Here is a 17,991-nt window from a genome sequence, read left to right on the forward strand (position 1 = left end):
GTCAGTTACAAAGAAACTGGCGTCAAAGAAGTTCTTAGGTAAACGAATTATAAATGTCCCCTGTGTATGCTTTCTCTTAAGTCATACTGATACATTGATTTGGGGAGAATGAAGCTGACTTTAAGTGTATAATATATAGTAGTTTCAGGTACACTTGTATATAAAAAATTAATATATGTTGTATTAAAATTCTTCATTTCTTCTGTGCTTTATTATACTAATAGTCACTTTCTCATATCCTGCAATATTAACAGTTTTTAGAGAGGACAGTATAGGACAGCTGAACACTGATACTAAGTTTTAGTTCATTTCAGATTTACAAAAACTGTTAAGCAAATACGAGGAAGTGCAATTATTATCCTGTTTGACTCATAATTACAGTACAACTAATATATCTGTTACTTCTGGCTGCAGAACATTGTTCAGTGTAGTCAAAATGCTAGAATTTAGAGGAAGAAGAATCACTTGTTCACATTATAAAATTCCCCTGACATTTTTTTTTCTTTTATATCATTTCACTGTTCAAATTACTGATTGATCTTACACTTCCAGTTCGAAAACTCTTCCTGCGCACACTTCGAAGGTAATTTCGATAAAGGATTACGCTGATGACTCTAGCCTGAAATTGCTTAGAAACAATATAATACAATATAACATCCAAGCATGTGCTGAGATTCATGAGAAAGGTGGTAAAGGCTGCCCAGGGGTTGTAAGTTGTATCTTCATCCCGCAGCATCAGGAAGGTGAAGCAAATGTGGAAGGGTACAAAGCAGAAGAGTACTTGAGCAATTAAAGTAAGGATAATTCTAATGGATCTCTCCTTGGCCTTAGGCTTCAGTTTGGAAGTTTTTCCACGGATAAAATTGTAAATAATCACTAGGTAACACCCGATCATGATAAACAAAGGAATTAGGAAGAAAAAGATCAAACGAGAAAAGTTTAAGGTATTCACTTCCTTTAAGTGGATGATATCAAGCATCTTAACGCAGGTGGTAAAATTGGAGGCTTTATCTGGATCTGAAGATAAGAACAGCAGTGGGGAAGTTGTGGCAAGGGTCATTACCCAGATTAAAGTGCAAGCCAACAGAGCTTTTTTTGTATTTTTTAGTTCTTTGACATGTTTGGGCTGGACAATAGCCATAAATCTGTCTACACTTATAAACGTAAGCAACCAGAGAGCAATTGCTGGATAAAAAACAGTGAGGGCACTGATAATCCGACAGAATGCATCTCCAAAAGGCCATATTTCTTTCCCGTGGTAGATTACCCGAAAAGGCAAGGAAAATATAAAAATTAAGTCAAGTAAAGCCACATTCATCATATACACAGTTATAGTTGTTCTCTTCTTGGTAGTGCAGCTGAAAACCCATAGTGCAGTGGCATTCACTAGCAATCCCACAGTGAATACAAAACTGTAGAAGACTAATGATGAGATCCTGTATTCTTCAGGGTGCTGATTTGCAGGCGTCATACTTTACTTGAGTTTATGAATAGTTTTCATATCCTATAAATAACCTGAAAGTAAATAAAAGTACGAAAAATTATTCCCAAATAAAAACTTGAAACTTTCTTTAAAATCACAAAAGAAGATTTTCATAGGATGTGATTTAATAATGCGATTGTTTTGTTTGGTTGTCAAAATGTACTTGCTTGGTTTGTTTACAAATATAGTCTGTGCCCTGAAGAAAGTACATGTGCTGTCAGACTTGCAGGAAACAGTATTTGTAAGCTGGTTTTAGTGAAATCTTTTGAGTTACTTAAGAGATTTCCTAAATAAGAAATGAGGAAGTTAAGACTGACCAAGTATTGTGAATTTGCCACAATAGCTGAAAATTGGGTTGAAACAGCTATTTTTGTAATTGAAGTAAGAGGATGACTTTCTAAAAAATGTATATATTTCTTGAAGTTGAGCTTGTTGGAAAATATGATGACTAAAACTAATTAAGAAARGAAGTGAGCATGGCATGTAGTGATATTTGGATGTGTGAAATGCAGTATTTACATTGCCTTTTATCTGTGTAGGAAACTGTTCCTCCCAAAAGAGTAGACGCATGTTGTTGCTCATAAAAGACATTTTAAAACTATTCTAATAGCTACTTAGATTCTAATGCAGCATTTATTCCCAGTGATTCGGGGGAGCCACAGGACATGTGAATAAGATTAATAAATGTATAGACTTCCTATTTAAAAAGGTAAAAAGATAGAACGGAGTACAGTCTCATAGCAGGTCCTAGCGGAACAGTATTTTTGGTCCAAGCACTTACGGACATTGCATGAGCCTGCTGCTCCCAGCTTCTCTCAGATTTTTGTTTTTAAGAGTTGGAAATTGGAAGTTTTGTGAGCAGACTCTGCTAATGAGAGCAGAAGGAGGGTTTCCTTTAGTTTCCTCTGGAGCCGCCTGAAGATGGCAGACTTCACCTGGTGGTTGCCTAGGTGCTTTGGTTAATTCATCCCACTCCCAGCTTCCTGGTTCTTGGTTTTAACACATTGTCACGACTTTTTTGCATGGGAGGGTTCCTCTTGTTTGGCCTTTTACCCAACCCCGTGGCAGTTTTTTGAAGAGGAGGAGGAAAGTCTAGTTATTTCTTTCTTCATCTAATCCTCCCACTTGTGACAAACAGCCAGTTAAAGTCACAGCCTCAGTTAGGCACCAAAACTTTCTCAAGAGCAGAGAATACATAGTACCTGTGCACATGATCCCTCAAAGCAGAAAAATTAATTAAAAAACAAGTGCTTTTGCTTACTGCACATCTGTTTTATGCATTCATTGAAGTGTTTACCATGCATTTTATTTGGAAGTGTAGGAACTTCCATAGTAGATTGAACCACTGTTTATTAATCTAGTATCCTGGTTTGACAGTGGCAAATATCAGTTTCTTTTGAGAAGAAATAGTCTCTGAAATAGCCMATTGTGTAAAGAATTCTGAAAAAAAGCTGAAAGATGTAGGAGGCCTCACTGAAGGGTAGATATGAAATGCTTGCAGAAAATGTTTGTTGCATGTGCTGGTAGTACAGCTGAAATATTTTCTATCACACTGTTCCTTTTTTTTTTTTTTTTTTTTWAATCACTGTTGCATAAAATTGTCCAAGCATTACTAAAGAAAATCCGTATGCTTTAAATGTGGATTGACCTTGTTAGAAATGCTTAAGAAACCTTGTTTAAAACTCTGTGGCCCCAGCCTTTCCAGCAAGGCCACACGACTGTGTACAGTCTAGTCTTACTTCTTTGCAATTTGAAAATGCTCCTAAAGATAGGGAGTAAAAGTTCTCGTAAACTTGAAAAATTTGAAGATGAWTTTTCTCTTTTTGTCCCTTCTCCCCCTTTTTAATGATTGAGTATGACATAATGTATTACTACTTATCTCAAGATCCTGACTGATTTAACAGATGGTAATGAGTAGCAATGTACAGGATAGGAAGAAAAATTGAGTATTTATAAAGGAATGTCAATAAGCAACATGGATTTAGGTTTTGCTCTTCTCTCCTTTGGACTTTCAGTAACTGCAATCATTTCTGGTTGTGTCCTGTTTCTGAAATAACTAGCAGGCTTGTGTTGATGGAAAGAGGGAAGCTGAGTCTAGCTTAAGCTTATAACAGGAAGGCCTGTGGTTCCTTGGCTTGGTCGCAGATCATTTCAAGTTTGTGCCAGTCTGAGGTACCCCAAAGCAGGGACATATTATAACAAAAAGGGTTTTTTAGTTTAGTTGAAGACACTGTAGGTTAAAATGCGTGTCAGTGTTGTTATTTTGTATTTATCCTGAATATAATTTTTAAGAATCTGAAATTTAACGTTGTGTGGATAAAAAATAATGAGATTTGGAAAAAGTGTGTACTCATCTATATTTATATACAAATGCAGCTGTTTCTGCTTTTGTGTCAATACTTGTCTGCAGGGGAGTTCAGGTTGATATCTGACAAATCAGCCCAAGTAGATTTTTGGATGCCTCTGGCTGGCTGGTTTTGCCCTCGCTGCTATATTTCAAAATGGGAATAGTACTTATTTATATTGATAAAAGTGCTTTCTGAAAAGCATTTGGGCCACTTGTTTCCGAATGTCTTCCTTCGCTGATTTTGAAGCGTTGCCCTGATACTGGTCCATGTGTGTCATCACCTGGGACAAACATAAATTTGGAAATTTGGACTAAGGCCTTGTTTATCTAATGTGAATTTTAAAGACCATCTAAGTTTTGCCTATGAGTTAGGGAACACTGTTTGTTTTTTGTTTGTTTTTTTTCCTTTCTTTTGTGATTTCCTCCCCGCCCCCCCCACCCCCAGCCCTTTTCCTTTTTGGCCATCTCTTACGCTTTCTCAGATTTCCCTGCAGAGGATGTGGTCTTCAGTGGACTACAGGGAGAGCAAGCAAGAGTATTTATCTTGTATTTTTAGTTTAATGAAAGCAAATAATTTCCTTTTAATGATAACCTACTTATCAGTGCTTTTAGCTACTACATATTTTTAAATTTATTGTTAAAATACTGAACAAAAATGCTTATGAGACTACGTTTTTTGAAAACACAATCATTTTGCTTTAAATGTTATTTATAGTGTGTTGCAGATACTATGAAGGTATTAAGTGCATTAAAGAATTACATTTACTGGTATTAGTCCTAGAATATAAACCTGCATTCATCTTCTGCAGAGAGAAGTCTATCTTAGCAACATATATGGACATATAAGTTACTACTGTATTAGTATAAAATAATGGATTGTTACTCACCTTTTGTGCACTATAAAGTTTCTTCAGAGGTGTTCATTTCGTAGCCTCAAATCTGCAGAAGGTTTAGACTTCCTCTTCGCTGCTCAGCTTCGCTATGCTAAAATAGCAGCTTTTCTTCATAGGCAGGAAACAATGACGCAATATAGCTAGTTCTAGGCTCTTTTATTGGCTATACATTAAAAGTACTTTGTTAATGTTTCTCGTACATACAAGTTAACTTGTAATGTCTGTGAGTTGATAGTTCTACTCTCTTTCAACAGGTGCTTTTGTAAATGTTTCCAGTGTGGTCCATATGGGCTGTTGCACTGTATGTCTTTATAGAAGACATGTTTAAATATTTGTGGTATAATAAAAGCATGTTTTCAACTTATGTTTACAAACAAAGGCATCTACAAGAATACACATCTTGATTACACAGTAGTTTCTAATAAGCATCGTTTAAATGTATTATTCTCTTTAGAATGTAGTTTGTTTTTTGTGGAAATCCCCAATTTTGTTTGTATGCCTTGAACAGTAGGAAGCCTGAAAGTGATAGTAATATTTGAAATGAGAAGTTTGATTCATTTGAATACATTGCTTTGCTTAGGTCTGTACCTATGGCATTTTGCTAACACAGTAGCAGTATACCTATATTTTATTTGCTATCTAAAATAATAACGTGTCTATTTAACACTTTTGCAGAAAAATGCTATAAAAAAAGAGATTTCAGACTTTATTAAATTAAAATTTTTAAAATAAGTCACTGTGGAGACCTGACGATGTGGTGGGAATTTTCACAGAAGCTAAGGGCTAATTTCCTAAGCTTTTTTCTAGAAACTGAAAAAAAAAGATACAGCCTTTAAAAGAATCATTCAGAGAAAGAGATGATTACAAATTCTCTGTAGTGTGCTCTGCAGCTCTGGTTCTCTGATTGTCAGACCTCGAAGCACACTATGGAGAGCTTGTTGCCTCTTGTTGCCTCATTTTTTTTTCCCCCCAAAGGAAGCAAAAGCAAATGTGCATGGACAAAAGGGGATGGTAATGTATCATAAGCTTCCTCCTGACAGGCAAGCAAGAATTGGCCAGGGTGTACATGTGCCAGAAGCAACAAAATCATGCAGTCCAGATGTAGCCAGAATCATCTGAGTTTTTCCTGAGACATCTTTCTTCATTGACTATAAAAGTAATGTAGGTGGTTGATCCTCACTTAGAGGTAAAGGTAACTTTTGTGAAAAATACTCTTTCTCCTGGAGTTCTTTTATTTATATCTGCGAAATAGGTTGTGGTAATGCATAAATATTTATGTAAGTCACTGTGATAGGTTAAGTAGTCACAGGGAGGAACCTAATACTATGTATTAGCAATGTCATTAAATATTTGGACTTTCCTGCTCATGTGAACTAATAACAAACTAATTTTGTGGTCATTCCAAGGATCTCTTAAATACAGTAAGCTCTAAATCCTACCCAGTTCATCCTTCAGAAATAGAAATAATTCTGTCTTCTAGAATAAGTACTTATGCAGGTTTTATTGAAAAAAATGTTTACTGCTTTAGGATTAATGAGTATGTTAAAAGGATATGTTTTATTAAAAACCTCTGAAGAACTGACTGGTGTTGAAAACTATAGGGTGGTTTTTATCATTAGCATAACAACTTGAGACTGTTCCAGTAGGATGAGTCACTCAAACTGTTTCAAGCTCATTGAACTGACTTTTCAATGTTTTTAAGGATTTAAAAGCATGTCTGTCTGTCTGTCTGTCTATGTACAGCCCCTGAAAGAGAATAACTAGACTTTTCTACTCTCCTAGACAAGAACATTTTGAGGTAAATAATCTAGAGAACTCCTGAGCTCCCTTCCAGCCTGAATTATCCTATGAATGTACATAAACAAGCAGACAGTTAGAGAGTGTCTGTCTTAGCTGAAGAGAGAGTATAGAATTAATTCTGGATTTAGGTGGAAAGTAGCCACATTCTGAGGCTGGGATTGGAAGAGCTGTGTGCTGTAAATTCTCTCTTGGCTTTCTATTTATTGAGGGAGGGTTATTTTAGAGATGCCTTTAATTTTGTTTGACGGATGTGGCTGACAACTCTACAATGAAGGTAATGTTTTGTGAAGGTAACTGGAATTAAACCAAGCTTCTGACTTGGTTGTTATTCACCTATGTAAACCACTCAGTTGAGTTTAGTGGTATTTTATCTGGTGAGCTGGTTTGTCGTAGCATATAAATTACAGCCTATGTTCTGCTTTCACTCAGGCTTTTCAGTCTGCTTTGCAGAGAAGAGGCAGGCAAAACCACTTGACTGCTGACAGGCTTGAAGGCCTTCCCGCTGAGCTTGGAAGGGCTGCTGCATTWGCTGAGGGCTTACTGAAGAGAGGTGTTCGCAGCACCTGCAAGTGTGTACTCTTTGTCTGCATGTTCTGGGTGGCTGCAGATGCTGGGTGATCAGCATTTGGACACGAGCACCCAAGTCAGCTCTGTAGTAAAAAGCCACACTAACTGTAGTTTGAGAAGGCAGATTGATGGACATATCATACTGTATTCCCCTGACACTTCAGTGTTTGTCATAGGAAGCACCTGATTTTATTTTTGATTTCTTCTCTCGCTGTACTGTATTATCAGCTAGAGATGAGTGGTTTCCTTCAGAAGGGTGAGTACTCTTACCTCTCTAGCTTCTGCTTTCTGCTGAAATAAATGCTCGGTTTCATTTGGGATTTTTTTTCTATTTTGAAGTTAAGGGAGGAAAAAATTATCTTAGTTGTGTTATGGTATGTTAAAGCCACTTTTGAGTAGTTCAAAGCTAAGCCAATGTATTTCATGTTTGAGGATAAGGCAGAATGCACAACAGTCTATTACCATTTCTTCGCTAACTGGTGGTAAGCCTTAAAAGAAACTTAACTTCATAACTTGCAATTATGTGAATGTAAAGTACTGAGGGATTGTCTTTATGCTGTCGCTTTTACAGTAGCAATGTAGTGCTTGGTTTCTCTTTTTCATGGGTTTCCTTATGGTATAGAAAAGTGCTTTGCCTGTCCACTTACCACATGATACAAGCTTTATCCAGCTAATAGAGAAAAGTTCTCCACTTGGAGGGACAGAGGGATTATCCTTTGCCTCAGCTTGGTAAGAAATAGTCTTTAACTTGTTTTCTCCTTTTTCCTCTAAACTTTCCATCATTTGGACTTACGGGAAAGAAAGGAGAACTGAAGCTTTCTGCACAGTTCAGTGCACCTGTGGTATAGGAAGCAGCTGTCTCCCACATGTCTGTTAACTTACCAGTTTGCTGTTGTGGGTGAGTTCATGTGCATTTTTAGGTTACAACTCTTAATTAAATTGTGTCATGTTTTCTATTCCCATATCATATTGAACAACAGTGAAGGTTAAAAGCATACTACTGATTAAAAACTATAGTGATTCTGAGTGCAGGTGTGTCCAACTTGGCATATGGCATATTCATAGAGGCTGCACCATGGTGTAGCTGTTCTTCCTCTCTCACTCCTTGGCATGTGAGTGAATATAAATGCTGTATGCAGCAGAGCTGATGGAATGGGAAACAAGCAATCTGAGGGCTGCAGCCTGACCTAACATATTCTAGTTACTGTCACATTTTGCGTTCTCAGTATGTTTAGTTAGAATTTGGTACAGTTTGAGCAAAGATTTCTTGGTTTTCCTTCAAGAGAAAAATCAATGATTAAATTGACATTCCATTTTTCTTCCTTTTTTCCTTCTCTTATGGCAGCCTTTACACGTACTATGTCATTAACTACCCTAAAACAATACAGTGGATTTGACCTGTAGTTCTTCTGTTCAGCATTGTCAGCCTTTTGAGAGAAGCAGTACTTCAAAACCAAACTGAAATGGAAGTTACATCTCTTAAGATGTCTGAAAGCAGAGGAGTAGGCTACAGACAGTTGTGTTACACAGCAGCAATCTCTCAATATATGCGGTCACATTTAAGCTCATGGCAAATGCCAGAACAGCTCCATTCATGTTTATTAATTCATATTGCCTTTGGCAGATTACTTAAAATGTTGAGTCTGTTCTCCTACTTTTCACTTGTGCTCTGTTGGGTTGGGAAGCAGCTGCTTTTGCCAAAAAGTAGATTTCTCTTGACAAATATTTCATAGTTATTTAAAGTGTGTGTGAGTATTCAGCTCTTTTAATCTGTATACATATCTGGAGCTATGCAGTGAGTTAGTTGTTCCAGATTGGAAATGTCTAGGAGAGCTTTTTCAGATATTATTTCCTGACTAAGTACGTTATCTTATATTATTAAACTGCTCTTAAAAGACCTTAGTGTGTAGGAGTACCTTTCTGAAACTTCATATGCCTCCCAAGGATCAAGTTGATGTTTCAAGAGAGACTTCTTTATTCAGTGTTGCTTATAGTCATATTCTTTTGATGATTAGTGCAGAAGTAGGGAAAATTGTTTTAACTCTTTCAGGGTTTTGGAGCTTGGACAATCTTTGTGCTCTGTTACTAACTTAAGTTTATATAAACAGAAGTTGCATAATAAAAACTGCTACAAATGTTTTACCATTTCTGTAAAGTATTTAGTCAAAAGTACCTGTGTGAAGTCACAGACTGAGCCATGCAACTATTTGAATTATGAGAAAAAGCACTGCTCTTTAAATTCAAGGGCTCCTTAGTCCGTGCAGCATTCCAGGCACCCCGCAAATGATACTAACAGGTAGCTTCCTTTGATGAAGTGACAGTCTCAAAGTGCTCTATCTGTGCCATCTGTCTCAGGCACAGATTAATGGACACAGTAGAGTGAAACTTGATATGCTGCGGTTGGGTTGAGCTGACATGAGAGAGTATTCAAGTTGGCAAGTGGGCTGGCATAAACAATTTGGACACACAAAGCACCTCAGTTCCTGCCACACAGCAGTGGCTCTGGTTGGTTAGGATCTCTGCAGAGTGGGCTTGCTTTGGTATGTGTGCTCAGCGCCGTTTGTGAAGGAAAAGCTGACTGTGAGCGTGCTCAGTGCATGGAGCAGGCACCTGAACACTGGGACGAGTCCAGCTGATGCTGTGAATTGCCAAAGGAGGACTGCAGAGCTGGCTGCCAACCGATGATAGTGTTTTCCCCAAGAAGTCACTGTCTTTTCTTCACTCCTAACATGCAGATGTGCTGTTCTGTCATCACCTTTTTTATTGCCACTACTATGTGGTGGGGGGAGAAAACGAAGGAACTGTACTACCCAAATACATAGTGAAGGTTGATTCTGTGCGCCATTCCTTTCTGCTATTTGAAATGCACTTACCTTTTGTCTTAAAAAGCATGAAATAAAGGTCCTTAATGCCTTTTTCATTATATTCCAATGTAATTAGTGAGGTTGGTCTTTTATTTTTTTCTGAACACCTCATTGAACTACAGGGGAAAAAAATGCTCTAAAGGGAAGGAACTGAAACCCCTGAGCTTTACCTTGACAAGAGGCTTCTTTCACACATAGCAGAATAAGGCAGGACATGGATTTGAAGTTTGATATTTTAAGTAGTGATTTCTTTAGGTAGACTTGGTCTTGGCAGAGATCAATTTAAGACAGGATGAGCTTGTAAAGCCAAACTGGCACTTTTTTAGTTGCCATTGTCCAAACATTTTCATCCTATACCTCGAACTCATACTAGGCAGTAATACAATTTTATTTTTGTCCCAGAACATCTGGACATTGCCTGTAACTGAGCCCTGTACTGTGTGGTGATGTGGGCCACCAAACTTCTAGCACTTACCCAAACAGGAATGCAGCAGAAATGGGAGGGAGTGCAAAGATCTATTGTAAACAAAGTGCAGTAGYGGAGAGGTAAAGATAAAGGTAGAGGGAAGTGAGACATTTCTGTATTTTTTTTCTTCTTTCAATTGTGACAGTATGTGGTAGTTACCATAGGAAATACACTGGCAGCCTGTAGCTCACTCTACTCACTACTGAATGTTCAGATGATGTAGTTCATGTCCAAGATGATAATGTGTAAACCTTCCCAGCTACTGCTGGGTGCTTGACCTAACATCTTTTGGTATAGGCATTGGATCTAGCCTCTCTTTGCTGTCAACAGTTCCTGATGAGATGCTTATCTTATCTGATTCTAAGACATGTGTTGCTTTGTACATTTCAAATTTGTGTTTAGTCTTCAGTGATAAAAGTTCTCTTTAATAGAGGAGTTGAAATAGTTATGTGAAGTGAATTTTGATCTGTACTGCGATGAAGACTAAGTACTGCATCAATGCTGCCATCTATGGATCTCTAACTAGTATTGCAATAGATCTTTGGGACAACAATAAAACCGGTACAATTGGGTCTCAGAAGATAGACTTTTATTCACCTGCACTACTTAGCCAATTGTGCAGGAAAGCTGATTATAAATAGTGAAGAACATTTTGACTTTCCCATAGAATTGCGTCATCTCATGATGTGTAAGCTTTTATTGTTCTTGTAACTGTAGAACTGTGAATTCTGTTATACAAACATAATTACATTACATATCCTGCAACAGATCTCCCCTCTTACATTTCTTTTTTGAATGATAAGATAAAATTCTGAGAATGAGCAAGGTAACCCTTACATTGGGTAGTCTGCATTTAATTTGTAAAAGTGGAGAATGAGAAGACACCTAGTGGTGGAAAGAGAGCAAAGACTGCTGACAAGGTTAGTCATTCTTCCTCTAGCTTTATTGTATAATACAAGAATAAAGACTGTAATTAAAAACTAACCCTGTATTTCTTTAAATCCTCTCCCATTCTGATTGGTTTTATTCTATTTGTCTGCTATGTCTCTGTAAAAATTGGGTGTAATAGCAACAACTTTCATATTGAAACTTTTTTTTTTTTTGAGGAGTGGGTATTCATGTTCTAGAAGTTTTGTGATTAAATTAATTTCATGGAAACAAGTGATACCTTCTTCCCTGGTAGTGGGAATAAGAGGCCTCTTTTTCTAAAAAAAAAAAAAAAAAACTTTTTTTAACTTAGTCTGAAAATACAACCTTCCGGTTGTATTTTTTAACTTATATAAGACTGTATAATCATCATGGGGATCATCAGTTTTTCTTTCTGTCTTTAGTGGCAGCTTGGGTTTTTTCCAATCCCTTCCTCTTTGAGGAAGTAGCAATGCTTTGTTTGTTCCTCAAGTTCAGGCTTAGTAAAGGAAGGCAGGGAAGTGGAAATCCCTTTGGAATTCAAAAGGAAATCCTGCAGTTTATTGTTAGTATCTGTGCCAAACAATTMCAAACAAATGATAATTTTGGCTATTGTTTGTAACTTGGCTTACTGTTGGTGGTGCCCCATGTTACTTGATCTGAAGAAAAACAGAGTATTGAAGTAGTCACTACATTTTAAAAACATCAATTGTCTGTATTCATAGCAGTTCTTCTATGAGCATGGATTACTAAAAACTTTTTGTTTTGAGGATCAGGTATGCTTTCATAGGGATGATAAAACATCTTTCTCCATCATAGAATAAACTGCCTTGATTCTAATGGTAAGGTATAGGACAGCTAATTATTTGAATAGGATTGGGGGAAAGAGAAAAAGTAGGGYGACAAATTCCTCGGAACAGTTGGAGCGTGTAAGTCATGTCTTTTTGTAAAACAAAGAATGTATATGATTGCTCTGCTAAGAAAAAGAGGGAAGGGGGTAGCCCCTCTTGATTTGCCTAAATAATAGAAGTTGGTTGAGTTAGTKCAGTGGTTTTCTGAGAAGGCACAGTTTTTAGGACTTTAGAAAGCAGGTAAGTATGAGAGAGAAGACAGTACGTTTCAATGAAGTAAGAACTAAGGTGGTTGCTTCACTAGAGAACTAAGAAATTAGAACTTTTCTTAGTTTTCTTAGTTTTGCTGACTTTAACAAGAATTTTTAATACAAATTTCTTTTAAAATTTCCTCTTTTATTCTTACTGCTTCTCTTGGGCTAATGAATATACTCCTTTTGTATAGTCATCACTTTACTTCAGACCCCTTGGTCTCTACTTGTGAAAAATGATTATATGGTAATCTCAGTGAGGAAGTATTTTTGCAAAGAAATGAGTTCTGTGCTTTTCTGTTTTTTATTCTTTCTGTTTTGTTATGAAGAAGCTAAGTGATTTCCTGACAGCAGCCTGGGTCTTAGAATATTTGCAGGGCTGTCTTTGAGAAAAGAAAAGACAAGTTACTGCCACAGGTTAAAAGAAGACATGAAAGATATCTTAACAAAAAACAAAAGGATGCGAGAAACAAATTTTAATTTTTAAATATTACGAAACAAGCTAAACTCTCTGAATAAGGTGAACATTAAAACTCCTTTTTACTAGCCTTTAGCCTTTAAAGACGTTATTATTTCCATTAACACAAACTGATTATAATGTACCAATTTTTGACCAAGAATTGAAAAGAACTTTAAAACAATGACTCGCCATAAAAATAATTAATGAATAATATTTACTGAAGAAGAGAACTGAAGGGTAGCCAGTTAGACTATTCTACAGAGTTGCACTTAGAATCATGGATGTCAGATGAATGAGTCATTTCTGTAGTGAGTTCTAACTTATTATAGCTACAGTGAAGATATGTCATAATAAAGGGTGCAAAAATAGCTTATGTGCTTAGTGACATAGTTCATCATGAATTGCCATCCTTTGGTTCCACTCTGTAGCTTTTTGTTAAATACAGAACCTGCTATAAGATCATTGTTTAGACTGAGACATGCGTAGTGCCTAAATTAACAGGAAGCTGTGGATAAAGGCCCTCTTCAGCCCTTCCTATATTGGGCTATGTTCTTGTGTTGCACATGTATGGACTGGGTGACCTTCTCTCTGTATGTGGGTTCAGGATGGTGGAGAGAACTGGAGTTTGTGTGCTGGAACACAGGAACTCCTAGCACAATGGGGAATCAGGTGTCAGAAGCTGGTAGGAAAAGCTGAAGTTCTCTGCTTCTGCATGTGGTGTCCACAATGTCRAAACTATCCATGCAAATGGTTCTGAGAGGCTGGCACTACCCTGTGCTTCTCTCAACAGTTCCTTTTCTCTTGGTTCCTTTATTGTAGAAATATGAAACAGGTAAACATGAGGGAGCCTTGTATGTGTAGTACATGAGACTTGCACGCTCCTTAAAAAAATATTTCTGAGATTATTTAAGAATGGTTGTTAAAGCAGCCATTTTAAAAGAAATATTAAATCTTTTCTTCTTTGGATTCAGGCACTTAACATATCTGGGTCCTGGGTCCCACTACTGATCAGATATGTTTTCTCTAAGAAGTCCCTTCCAACTTCAACCATTCTGTCATTCTGTGAAGACAAGAAGTTTGTAGTAAGAAAATGTATATATTAGATACAGAGATAAAAGCCAGTCTCCTCTTGAGAGTCACAGAATCACAGAATGGTTGAAATTGGAAAGGATTTCTGGAGATCATTTAGTCCAGTTCCCCTGCTCAAGCAGAATCACCTAGAACAGGATGTCCAGGACTCTGTCCAGACAGCTTTTGAATATCTCTAAGGATGGAAACTCAGCCACTTCTCTGGCCAGTCTGTTCCAGTGCTTAGTCACCCTCACAGTAAAGAAGTTTTTCCTCATGTTCAGGCGGAATTTCCTGTGTTTCAGTTTGTGCCCTGTACTTCTCATCCTGTTACATGGCACTACTGAAAAGAGTCTGGCCCATCCCCTTGACACCCTCCCTTCAGATACTTACACAYGTTGATAAGATCCCCCCTCAGTCTTCTCTTCTCCAGGCTGAACAGTCCCAGCTTTCTCAGGAGAAGAAAATTTGAAATGATTGCTCAGATTTTTATTTTTTCCTTCTGCTCTAGTGCTACTCAGGCTTGAAGCTATCTTTTTCAATTATCCTGAGGATCTATAGAAAACTTCGGCAGGTTGGGGGCAAGTAAATTTTGATGGCACCATTCCCTCTGGTGCAGCTTTCATTATAAGATTGTTTCAGCTGAAAATTCAGTCTCCCTGCAACTACTTGTTTACCTTTTGTTGTTGCTTGGAAGCCTGCAGATAGCTTTGGGGATTGGTAGAACATGTTTGCTAAATGCTAGTAAGAAATAGTTAATCAATCAAGAAGAAACAGTTTTTCTCTTGCGGTTGTTAAATGGACTATTTTTCTTGTGGTGTGTGACAAAATACCTTTYTGTGTTTTAAATTAAACTTTTTTCCCACTTTTTTTTTTTCATTTTTACTTACACATCTTGTATACTTTAAAATAAGAAAATAAAATCAGTTACATAAAGGGAAACTCAGAAGTAATCTCTGTGCTTCTCTGTGGAGAGCTTTTCTGTCACATTTTCGCTTCTGGGTAGATGAGTGTCAGGGAATGCACCTTAATGATATTTTTAAAAATCTCTGTGGTTAAGTTCCAGATTACAACTATGCCTATGAATGATGCATCCCATCCCCCCCCCCCCCAAGATCTTGGGTTAAATGTCTGTACCAGCAAGCTCCATTAAAATAATTTCTGCTTAATGTAGTAGTATTTGGGAAAGGAGATTCAAGAGTGAGGGAGCAGAATCGGTTAATGAGAAATAGCATATATATAGCCTTGAGAGAACTATGAAGATCTTACTGTATGAAGCAGAAGGAGCAAAATAACGATAGACAAAAATTTACTGTTAATAAATGCAAAGTGATGCACTATCACTGGAACAGAACTCGAACCATGCTTTTACTGCACTGAACTGACGGCTTTGACCTGTGTTGAACTGATGTAAACAACTACGTTAGCTGAAAACGTTACTTCCTCTGCTGTCTTCTCTACCCCTCTACCAGAGGCTTATAAACAGACTCGGCAAGAGCAAACGCGTGGCCTTGCTTCACTTGCTGGAGGTGCAGCTTTGTAATATGGCGGAGCCAGCTGAAGGGTAGGCTGCTGTTTCAAGGAACAAACCCTTGGCCCAGTCTGTACTTTCCTACCCACCACTTGCAGTAACAGTAGTCTGATTTCCTACAGGTAGTGGCTTTAGGGAGATAAAACTTTTTTTTCCTTAAAAAAAAAAAAAAAAAAAAGAAGAAGAAAAGAAAAGAAAAAAAAGTTCACATATCTTTTTGTATGGATGATTTTCCACTCGCTTAGCTTTCTAAACTTTTTTTTGCTAGTAGATGAGTGTCAGCATCAGAGCAAGGAAAGCAATGGGAACACCTAGCCAAAAGGCAGCATGGGGACTTTTTCCTTCTGTGACTCTGCACCACAAGATTCACAGTTCATTACTTCAGCCCAGGTCAGGATGCTTGAGGTTAAGATGTGAATTGCTGCAGAGTTGGTAACTTCTGAGAGGACAAGGGAACAGATGGGGCAGGACATCTGCCACAGAAGGTTCTTCACAGTTTGTCAGTCCAAGCCCTGATTTTAATAGCTGTGAAGAGAGACCAAAAAGTTGTTATCAGCCAAAAACTCTGCCCTATACAAAGCAGTGCCATCTGAGATACTGAGCATGTGAACAGATGGATAATCAGCTGTTTCACCTGTGTCTTCGGAGGATTTGCTGAGGATTTGGACAATGTTGTGTGAAGCCTAAAATTCTGCTTTTAAACTGGCATTAGTTCCATTTTCATAGTAAATAAGATACCTCTGAGTTGTAGTTGGGATGTGAAGTCTGTCTGCCATAGCTCTATTTTTCAGGTGTGCACATATGCGTATACACAAAATAGGCGATTGAATAACATTATTTAGGAGAAAGAATGTAATTTGATGAGAAGTATTACAAAGGGTTAAATGTATCTGGAAGGAAAATGATAAACCTATGTAAGTGCTTTCCTGAGGTGAGCTGCCCCTTTCAAATTCAGAGAGAGCTAAGTCATGTTCCTAATTGCATTACTTGCATTACTTGATTCTGTCTTTCACACTTCCTTTTTTTTTTTTAATTACTTTTATTAAGTGAAAAGCATCAGGCATGACATTATTAGAGATCTGTGAAATAAGTGTAATTACTGAGGTTGGAAGTGTGTTTTCTCAAAGGGAGAGAAACGCAAGAATTTGGTCTGCCCTATGGCAGACTGAATCTCTGCAGCTAGTATTCTAGCAGCTTATAGAGATACGCATTACGTGTGTCTTTGCCAGCTTGGCTAAATATTGCCAGCTGTCTTAACCCTTTTAAAGATAAATGAACCGTAATGGGGTATCTGTACTGCAAGGTTTTAAACACGGGTGGTAAGAAGAGCCAATAACTGTTACGATGAAACTGCACAATAGGCATATTATTACATTATGAGACAACTTGCATCTCTGTATCATTTAGTACTTGTCTACCAGAATCTAAGTAGCAGATTAGAGAGAAACCTGTTCTGATCTGGCAGTTTCTGTTATTATGTGTGAAGAAACAGTAATGAAAGTTTTTGAGGGGAGAGGAGGGTGCAGGGTGCAGGGTGGGGGATGGGGGTCCTGCAGAGAGTTACTTTGTACCAGCATTTTAAGCCTTTAAAAACTAAATTGAAAGAAGAAAGAAAAATTCGTTATTGTCTTTTAAATTTCTACAAAACTTTGTGAAATGAAAGCAAACACTTTCTTTTTTTGTCTGCAGTAATATACTATTAAAAAAAATCATTTCAAGCTTAAATCAGAAATTGTGTTGCCATGTAGCCAATTTTTCTAGGAGGGAGGTAGATGTTAAAAGTGGAAAACTTGTCCTTTTCAATAACATTTTAACCACTAGATTGGTCCCAGTTCATGCCTATTGCAAACCTCTAAAAGGTTAAAATTGAAGCCGAATTGGGAGAGCAAAGTGTGATGTTGCCCACATCACACATACACAAAGGTATTTCAGTTGTTTAGTACTATTWCTAAGGGCCAGCAAATGTTTTGGGGAAGCACAGTTAAGAAGACTCAAATAGTAAAATCTAAGTTTTCAAATTAAGGTGTATTTTTATTTCACCAGTGTATTTTGAACAAATAAGACACAAATTTCTTTACCAAATATTCTGAAATATTTGTAGTTTTCGTAGCATGACTGTTTGAGCTTTACATACAAGACAAAGATACCACTAAAAACATTTAAGTGTTTTTTTTCATCAAGATCACGTAGTGTTTTGTTATTTTTGTGTGTTTGTTGGACATCCATATTACCCTAAATTGTGTGKGGGGGAGAGGAGTTAATTCACTTTTGAATTTCTTTTTCTTACAACCATTGCTTGATTTCAAATCCTTTCAGTGGAAACTGATTCATTCTCTTTCACAGATTTTAGGGTAACTCACTCTTCTCATCTCTGTGACCATTAATTTGCCTGCTTTTTTTTTCTTTACTCATCTCCCTAAAGTCTTACTATTAGATTGTCCGCTTTCATTCTGCTAGTAATAGAAATTCATTAACTTTTCTAACCTAGTGGCCCTGGACTTTTG

The 17,991-nt window shown here is 37.2% G+C and overlaps 2 protein-coding genes across 2 annotated transcripts in view; one reads left to right on the plus strand and one right to left on the minus strand.

Moving 5' to 3' along the window:
- Positions 1–17,991, plus strand: part of UBAC2 (UBA domain containing 2) — a 110,987-nt gene that overhangs the window by 21,801 nt on the left and 71,195 nt on the right. The window lies entirely within an intron of this gene.
- On the minus strand, positions 367–4,792 carry GPR18 (G protein-coupled receptor 18). The gene is made up of 2 exons (XM_085306038.1): positions 4,718–4,792; positions 367–1,515 (listed from the first exon to the last, which is right to left on the minus strand). The coding sequence occupies exon 2, from the start codon at positions 1,469–1,471 to the stop codon at positions 506–508; it is 966 nt and encodes a 321-aa protein (XP_085162164.1). The 5' UTR covers positions 1,472–1,515; positions 4,718–4,792; the 3' UTR covers positions 367–505.

Source organism: Rhea americana, unplaced genomic scaffold, assembly GCF_003343005.1.
Source record: "Rhea americana isolate MKP2758 unplaced genomic scaffold, rheAme1 scaffold_23, whole genome shotgun sequence".
Classification (NCBI taxonomy): Eukaryota; Metazoa; Chordata; class Aves; order Rheiformes; family Rheidae; genus Rhea; species Rhea americana.

Coding starts and splice junctions, on each gene's coding strand:
- GPR18 (XM_085306038.1), bottom strand. CDS start 1,471: ATGACGCCTGCAAATCAGCACCCTGAAGAATACAGGATCTCATCATTA.